Source organism: Crocuta crocuta, unplaced genomic scaffold (genome assembly GCF_008692635.1).
Source record: "Crocuta crocuta isolate KB4526 unplaced genomic scaffold, BGI_CrCroc_1.0 scaffold218, whole genome shotgun sequence".
Taxonomy (NCBI): domain Eukaryota; kingdom Metazoa; phylum Chordata; class Mammalia; order Carnivora; family Hyaenidae; genus Crocuta; species Crocuta crocuta.
The window spans coordinates 7,143,013-7,152,010 of NW_027533170.1; the positions used below are offsets into that span (position 1 = coordinate 7,143,013).

Sequence of the window (8,998 nt, forward strand, 5' to 3'; positions counted from 1 at the left end):
GCTGACAGCTCAGAGCCTGGAGCCTGGTTTGGATTCTGTGTCTCCCTCTCTCTCCTCCTCCTCCCCCGCTCACGGTCTATTTCTCTCTGTCTCTCAAAAATAAATAAACATTTAAAATTTTTTTAAGTAATTTCTGATATGGGGGGGGCCTGGGTAGCTCAGTCAGATATGTGTCCAACTCTTGATTTCAGCTCAGGTCATGATCTCATGGTTGTGAAATCAAGCCATACATTGGGTTCTGCACTGAGCATGGAGCCTGCTTGAGATTCTCTCTCTCCCTCTCTCTCTCTGCCCTCCCCCCCCCAAAAAAAATTTAAAGTAATTGCTGATAAGAAGGGACTTCCATTATTTTGCTACTTTGTTTTCTATTTATCTTACAGCTTTTTTGGTCCCTCATTTCCTACATTTACTGTCTTCTTTGCATTTAGTTAATTTTTTAGTAGTGAACCATCTAAATTCCTTTCTCATTTCCTTTTGTGTATATTCTATGGCTATTCTCTTTGTGGTTACCACCGAGTTGACATTTAACGTCCTAAAGTTATATCGCTCTGATTTGAATTTATACCAGTTTACCTTCCATTTATACCAGTTTACACACAAAAACTCTGCTCCTGTAACAGCTCTATTCTTACCTATCCTTTGCGGGTATCACAGAATTATAACTTTCTTCGTTGTGTGTAATGGTTACTTTTTACCGTAAAAAGTAGCTGTTGAAAGATGCAATAAACTGAATAAATCTCCAGAGAGTTATGCTAAGTGGAAAAGGCCAATCTCAAAAGGTTGCATACTGTATGATTCCATTTATAGAACGTTCTTGAAATGACAAAATGATAGAAATGGAGAACACAGATTCGTTGTTGTCTGAGGTAAAGATGGAGTAAAGGAGGAGGAAGGGAGGCTAACATTATATCCCTGCGGGGATGGAAATGTTCTGTGTCTTGACTGTACCAATGTCAACATCTTGTTTGTGATATTGCATCATACTTGGGCAAGATGTTACAATGGGGGAAACCAAGTAATTGGTACACTGGACCTCTCTGCATTGTTTCTTGCAAGTGCATGTGAATCTATAATTATCTCAACACAAAAAGTTTACATTTACAAATATTATAAGCTATTATTATAAAATATTATCATTTATTAATATAAAATTTATTAAATGATATTAATATAAATTAATATCATTTATTAATTCTCTAATCTTTTGTTAAATATAAATGGTGGTTACATCAACACTAATAGCATGTAGTTATAATCACACTAAGAAAAACACAATCAGCAATTCACAGAAGAAAACAAATGACCAACGAGAGGTGCTCAGTATCTGAGGAAATAAAAATGAACAGGACAGGGGGAGCCTGGATGGCTCAGTTGGTTGAGCCAATGACTTCAGCTCAGGTCATGATTTCATGGTTTGTGGGTTTGTGCCCCGAGTCAGGCTCTGTGCTGACAGCTTGGAGCCTGGAGCCTGTTTCAGATTCTGTCTCTCTCTCTCTCTCTGCCCCTCCCCTATTTGTGCTCTCTCTCTCTCTCTCAAAAATAAATAAATAAACAAAAAAAGAAGATGAAGATGAAGAAGAAGAAGAAGAAGGAGAAGAAAATTAAAAGAATAGGTAGGAAAGGAAATAAATGGAAAATAAAAAGAAGTACAACTTTTCCCCACCGGGTAGCTCAGTCAGTTAAGTATCTAACCCTTGTTTCAGCTCAGGTCATGAATTCACAGTTCCTGAGATCCAGCCCCAAGTCGGGCTCTGCACTGATAATAGTGATCCTGCTTGTTATTCTCTCCCTCTCTCTCTGCCCCTCCCTCCATCCAAAATAAGTAAACATTTAAAAAGAAAGAAAAATGAGATAAAGACTCAATAAGGGGGGTATGTCACCACATTCTCATCAAACTTCCCTTCCTAGAGCGGAAGGAAACACCAAAGAGGACTCAAATTAGAGAGAAAACCTACAATTTCTGTGAAAACTTGACATGGTACAATCATAAACTGCCAACTCCAAGAGCTGCCAAAATACAGGAGAATTTGTATAAAATCCAGGAAGGACAGTAAGATCCAGAGTACTCAGACCTCTGTTGATCTCACACTGAGCACAGAGCATTCGGACACAGGGTGACTCTCCCCGAGACCCCCATCAATATTCCATTACGTGCAGGCCACTGGGCACTGAACCACGTCCCAGATAAAAGTCATCATGGTGTAGCTGGGGCAGCAAAACCCTCCTGGATGACGTCTGGTGCTGATGGGGGCTTGGGGGTGGTGGTGTCCTGGAGCCATACAGACCAGGGTAGATGAGATTTAAGAGTGGATGGGTTTGGGGGGCAAGGAAATGGTAAAGACAGTCTCCCAGGCTTTGTTTGTTTGTGGTTTTTTTCTTGGGGGGGGGCTTATTTATTTTGAGAGAGAGAGAACAAGTAGGCAAGGGCAGAGAGAGAGAGGGAATCCCAAACAGCTTCTGCGCTGCTAGCACAGAGCCGAACAAGGGAATCAAACACACTAACCCGTGAGATCATGACCTGAGCCTTATGTCCTAACCTGAGCCGAGATCAAGAGTTAGATGCTTAAGAGGCTGAGCCACTCAGGTGCCCCAGTTTTTTCCTTTTTTAATTATTTTTTTTTCCCAAAGATAAGTTCATGTACTGTGTCACTTTTTCAAAGGTCAGTTTTTAAAAATACGTGCAAGCCCCAAGTGAGGGATGCAATGCCGAGGAACGTCAGGGATCCTCGGTTTAAATCCTGTATCTTCTCATGATTCACTGGGACCACAAACATACTGCAGATAATTGCAGCATCTGTAAAAAGCTAAGAATCCCTACAACTTGCCGACCACCCAAGGTGATCAACGCAAAGTTTTCAATTCAGGAGCGCACATTCGATTCCAGGCAATAACAGCTCCCTATTCAGGTAAGGCCCGGCTGCGGGCGCAGGGCATCTCGGGACTTGTAGTCCAGCCGGTGGAACTCGCTCTCCCGGCAGGTTCCGCGGCGGCGTCAAGGTTACCACGCGCTGCCCGCTGCGGCTGCGGAGACAAGAGCAGGGTGGATGCTAAGCGGGACTGGGAAGGGTGTTTTGCGCCCACTGAAGGCGGACTTTACTTCCACATCAGGGAGACCGAAACACAGTGCTTTACTGAGGCGATCCCGGACGAGACCATGGTTATAGGTGCGGATGGAGGGGGAGAATTTGGAACAAGACCTTGGTCTTGGGGCGGGGGGTGCGGGAGAGTCAGCTCTTTCAGAGCGGGAAGCAGCGGGTCTCGCCGACCCCACACCACCTCGTGCTCATCTGACCTCCAGGAAACTACCGGACGCAGCTGTATGACAAGCAGCGAGAGGAGTACCAGCCGGCCACCCCGGGGCTCGGCATGTTCGTGGAGGTGAAGGACCCAGAGGACAAGGTGAGCCGGTCCCTTACCCCGCCGAGCCCTCCGCCCTGCGCTTCGGCGCCAGACCAGGCAGGTGCTGGTACTTCCCCTCCTAGTTGTCGCATCTGCTGAACTGCTGAAGACAGTGGGTGTCGTGAGAAGATCCCGGATTTTCGCTCTAGGCCCAAGTTGGGCGGCTGCAGGGCTAGCGGCTTACCGACCGCCGCGCGACTCCGCCGAGTTCACTGACCTTCCCTGAGCCGGCTTCCTGGTCTGGCAAATGGAAACTCACCTACCATAGAGGTGTGGTTGGTGCCTTAATTGTGGTGCTGACACAACCGAATTTTGTCAGTTCTGATGCTCTGACATCCAGCCTTTAGGGTTTCGCAGGACAGATGTCCGTACCCAAACGAAGGAGCAGCTTTTAATTTCGACAGATAAGGATATTAAAACAAAGCAAATCTTTAGTTGTTCCCTTTCGCTTAAAAATGGAGTCACATTGGGGCGCCTGGGTGGCTCAGTCGGTTAAGCGTCTGGCTTCGGCTCAGGTCATGATCTCACGGTTCGTGGGTTCGAACCCCGCATTGGGCTCTGTGCTGACAGCTGGCTCAGAGCCTGGAGCCTGCTTCGGATTCTGTGTCTCCCTCTCTCTCTGACCCTCCCCTACTGACGCTGCCTCTCTCTTTCTCAGAAATAAATAAAACGTTAAAAAAAATTTTTTTTTAACGGAGTCACACCAAAGGAGTTGAAAGGGCAGGAGTTCTGAATGAAAGAAAGCCCTTCGCAGGATCAGTCACATCCCAGCCTCTTCTCAGACTCTTCACCCTTGCCAGATAAGCTTTTTATTTTTTATTTTAGAGAGAGCGTCCCTGCAAGAGTGGGGGAGGGGCAGAGGCTCCAGAAGGGTTTGATCCCATGACCCTGAGATGATGACCTGAGCGGAAATCAAGAGCCCGATGCTCAATCAACTGAGCCACCGAGGCCCGCTCCATCAGATAAGCTTTTGGCAACTGCTGCTGAGCGGCTCTGGACCTTCCTTTTAGTGTTGTGGGGTGCCTAAGGCTCTGTTGCTAACTTTTGACGCTCCAAGAGCCTTAGGCCCTGTTTCCTTCCAGCCCCATCCTCCCTGTAACACTCTTGCTGAAGCCCCTTCTCCGTAGGTCATGCTGGCCGGGCAGTATGGCTCTGAGGGCAGGTTCGTTTTCACCTCCCATACCCCCAAGCGAACACCTGATCTGTCCTGTTGGTCTCTCTTAGAGTCGGGCTCATGATATAGTGGCCTCCTTTCGGTTTCCCCAAATTGCCATATTCTTTTTTGCCTTCGGGCTTCTGTAGGTGCTATTCCCTCTGGCCAGAACCCACTTTCCCCAGCTGAATCATGAATGCTATTCTAAAAAACAGCATCCCCTAACCATCTAGCCTAGGCTAGAGCATCAGTCACGTCAATCTCAACACATAGCCTTTTNCGTAGGTGCTATTCCCTCTGGCCAGAACCCACTTTCCCCAGCTGACTCCTAATCATGAATGCTATTCTAAAAAACAGCATCCCCTAACCATCTAGCCTAGGCTAGAGCATCAGTCACGTCAATCTCAACACACAGCCTTTTCCTCAGAAGCATGCCTCACCCTTAGCTGTTGTTCAAGCCCTGCCTCATTTGGTGTCAGACCAGAGGGTCTGTATGCAAGAGTGTGCCTTTCTGGATCACTCTGCTTCTCCTGTGGCAGAGAGCAGAGCACTCCCTACACACACACACACACACACACACACACACGCCAGCTTCAAGTAAGGGCAACGGACCCTACAATCACACACTCTGGTTACTCTCTAGTGGTTCCGCCCAGCCTTCAGTTCAGTCCATTCATACTTTCCATAGGCCAGTCATAACCACACTCACAAATGAGCAACATCTCCAAGGCTTGCAGTGTTCCTCAGGGGTATCCTAGGGGAGGTTTTGTCTGTCCCAGGGGCTGAGAGCTGGGTCTGTCACAACTTCCCCCTCCTAATAGGGAGTCTCCCTTCATTGACATCCTTGGCCTTGATGATTTGGACTTGACTTTGTCGAGGGTGCCAACCAGTGAGCTTCCTTATGACAGAAAATGTCAGATGCACATGAGCGCTGACTGTGTTCCAACAGAGCAACGACCAGAGGGCTGGGTAGAACGTGGGCTAGATCAGGCAGATGTCGTGGGTACACAGATGCCTGGCCACCTACCCCTGTGTGTGCAGGTGAAGGCTGCGTTACAGGAGATGCTGAATATGATGGAAATGGTTACTTGGAATCTTGTTTAAGAAAAAGGAAGGAAAGAAAAGAGACAGGAAGGAAGGAAGAGAAAGAGAGAAGGGAGGAAAGAAGAAAGGAAGAAAGAATCTCCTGAAAAAAATAACCAGTGACATCACAAAGAGAGACACAGATTCACTGAAAAATAGTGAATAGAGGTGCCCATCTGACCTCCTGGAAGAACCCAGCAGTCCAGGTGACTAGAATAGCACATGAACCTGACCCGACCCTAGGATGAGGCAGAGGATCCCCACAAGCACTCAGGTTACCCATAAGATGGACTCAAATTGGACTTTTCTGGAAAGGACTCCAGAGTTGGTAAGGCCTTGGGAGTACAAGCTTCCTTCACCCCTTCCATTTTGGGATCAGCCCCGACCCATGCACGAGGGGCTTCACGCACCTGTTAATATCTGGTTAGAAACAAAACACTGGAATGAATTGCAGAGTAGGAGGCAATAAATGTTTAGGTCAGAGAGTTTGAAGTTTATAATTCACTCTTAATTCTCCATCTTGGGATAGTTCATCCGTCCGGTTTAGCCTGGGGGTGGGAGCACCCTCACCCTCCTCAGCAGCACAGAACCACAAAGAATCCTTCAGCTCCCCGATAAAGTGTCTAGTGGGAAACCCATCCTTTCCCAGGTGCTGGCTGAGAAACCAGTTCAAAGAGGTCCTCTGCCCCATGCCAGTAAGCTAGGAAGCCCTCCAGGGTTGGGGGGTTGGGAGCCAGGAAATAGACCAGGCCAGGCCACTTCCCATCAGTGAACAGAAGGGGAATGAGTTGGGGCTGGGTTTCCGGGGCCCACCTACACCAGCTTCTTGGCTTTAAAGAAACTCTTGAGGTGTTGCATCTGCCAGACACCTGTGACCACGAGGATGAGGGTCTGCAGAATGGACCACCACAGCACCCGCTGGTTGGTGCTCTCGCTGGTCTGCCGGAAGCGCTCCTCTCGCCACTGTGGGAGGGGAGAAGGGAGAAGATGTGCGTCCGGAACTGAATTGCACCCCTACCTCCTCTGGGGTAAAGCGGGAAGCACCACTTCCCAGGAGGTGACACATCCCCTGTCCCACCTGTGCCAAGCCCACCCAGCCCCTCACCCTCTGGTATTCCTGCTCCTTCTGGATCAACTCCACCTGCTCCACAAGCTGCTGGATTCGCAGATGCAGCTGGGTCAGCTTGTCCTTGGCTGCAAACTCCGCATAATCATTGGTGTGTTCACCCAACTGCATGTCCAAATGAATGGCCTGGAATGGGGGAACGGAACCAAGGGTGGGAGTCAGGGAGCTTCACCCCACAAACCTGCTGGAAATCTAGCTTCTGCTTCCCAGCCTGGGCCTCACACGCCTACTTGGTGACTGGCCTTGCTCTGGGCGTCCAAACACCGGATCAGGACCCGGCTTGTGTGGAGTTGTATATTCAGAACACCAAGGAGAGGGACAGCATGTGCAGGGGAAAGAGATGTATGACTCGGAGGCAGTTTACTAGAAGTCCTGTATTGGGAGACCACAATGGAGAGGCCCGAAGCAATCAGCAGAACAGCTCTGAATTTCACATTATGAAGCTTGGTCTGTATCTTAGGCATAGCAGGGAGCCGAGGGAGGATTTTAAGTCACAGTAACTTCCTCCCAAGGTCCCCTTTTAGCCTCAAGATCTGTTCCCCATATGCTTACTTCATGTAAAGTCCCAGCCCTACTCATCAGGCACCACCCACTGCACCCTTCTCACTCTAGAGCCAGAGAAATTGAGCCCCTGGGGACCGTGGACCTCCCACCTGCCACACTCACCAGCTTGCCATCGTAGAAGAGGGCGAACCGGATGGATTCAAGGTGGAGGCAGATCTGGTGCTCTCCTGGAGACTGGGAGGTGAAGGTGAAGCTTCCCTGAGGGCCGTACTGCCGGGCTAGAAGGTTCTAGAGGAAGGAGCCTCCAGTGAGCACAGAGAAGTTAGCCATGCACCTGCTTCCAGGAGAACTGTGGGGGTATCCCATGTCTAGATCCCCACAGGCTCAGCGGGACGGCGTGAAAGACATGGCATCAGTTTGACAGGAAAGTGCAGGTCCCCACATTGCCAATACAGAATACAGTTTGCAAAGAGCCTGGCCCTCCTTGAGCTATCCTGCCTGTGAGGAGATGGATCCTTCTGTGAGAAATGAAAACTAAAGAGGGCTCAGCATTGACACAGGGGGTCCCATGGGGGCACGGGGAGGGTGGAAGGCTGCAAGGTGGAAGACCTGCCTCACCTTGTTCTCTGGGTCCTTCACAAACACGAACAAATTGATCCACTGGGGGGAGGGCTGGTACTTTTCCATCGCAGGGTCGTATAGTTCGGTCTTGTAGTTACCTAATGGAGAGGCAAGGGAGATGCAATCCCATCCATAGCCGTGATGGAGTCCCAGTGGTCAGGGGAGGAACAGGAAGATCTTCAGTCTGAGGAGCCTGACCACGGCCCTTGGCCTCCCCTCTTCTCTCCACCCCCACTTCTCTGCCATCATTCCATGCCATCATTCTCTGCCATCTGATTCAGGCTTACCTTCTAGGCGCCCCCATCCCCGGCATAGGCAAGAGAGAGGACGCCTTGGCCAGACTGCTATCCGCCCAATTCCCTCCAAGCCCACCCCCCGGCAGGGGAGGGAAGGTGCGGGCCTGAGCTGGTGCACGGCGCCCATTTCCCTCCCCAATCAGGACTCTGGGTGCAGAGAAGGCAAGGCCAGGACTGGCCGAGGCGCGCACCTATGACCACGGTACCATCGGGGATCTCCTGTATGAAGCACTTCTCTTCCAGCTCGCGGACCTCGAGGTAGAACGCGCCCCCGTGGCCCAGCAGCGCCAGCAGTTGCCCCAGCAGCAGCGGCAAGGCCATCCCGGTTGCCCGCGCTCTGCCCCATCCCCGCCCGGGGCCAGCCCCGGGCCCAGCTCCTCGAGCCCCGCAGGTCGCCGCCACTTTCCCAGGCGAGTCCTCCGGTCTCCGCGCGGAGCCTGCGGAGACTGCGAACTCGCGCACGGACTACAACTCCCGGGAGTCCTCGCGCGGCCCCGCCCCTGGCGCGTTCCCGCCGACCTACGCTGCTGAGGAGCCACGCGAGACCCCCACCCAACCTGGGCAGCGCTTGCCGCCGCCCGGCATCTCTTAATCCACGCAGAAACCCGAGGAGGCATAGCTGGTTGGGGTAATAGCCTCAGGGGAGGCGGCTTGCCCTCTGCAACATGCAGGGCAGCCGCCCCAGATATGTGCTGAAAAGATGGGGATAATGGGACATTTATGACCCATTTATGACATTTATGACCTGGGCTTCCACCTAGAAGAGCTAAGGATTGATTAGGGGAGAGAGGGTGACATGGTCACAGGGAATGAGAA

General features: G+C 50.6%; 1 protein-coding gene across 1 annotated transcript; it reads right to left on the reverse strand.

Annotated features, from left to right (window-relative positions):
* Positions 1-6,107: 6,107 nt before the first annotated feature.
* Positions 6,108-8,633, reverse strand: LOC144216812 (transmembrane emp24 domain-containing protein 9-like). Its single transcript, XM_077746242.1, has 5 exons — positions 8,374-8,633; positions 7,884-7,984; positions 7,428-7,553; positions 6,741-6,887; positions 6,108-6,598 (listed from the first exon to the last, which is right to left on the reverse strand). Exons 1-5 carry the CDS (start codon positions 8,501-8,503, stop codon positions 6,449-6,451), a joined length of 654 nt encoding a protein of 217 aa, XP_077602368.1. The 5' UTR covers positions 8,504-8,633; the 3' UTR covers positions 6,108-6,448.
* Positions 8,634-8,998: the final 365 nt, after the last annotated feature.

Coding starts and splice junctions, on each gene's coding strand:
- LOC144216812 (XM_077746242.1), bottom strand. CDS start 8,503: ATGGCCTTGCCGCTGCTGCTGGGGCAACTGCTGGCGCTGCTGGGCCAC. Junction 7,985..8,373: donor CGATGGTACCGTGGTCATAG/GTGCGCGCCTCG, acceptor CCTCTCCATTAG/GTAACTACAAGACCGAACTA. Junction 6,599..6,740: donor AGGAGCAGGAATACCAGAGG/GTGAGGGGCTGG, acceptor CCCCTCCCACAG/TGGCGAGAGGAGCGCTTCCG.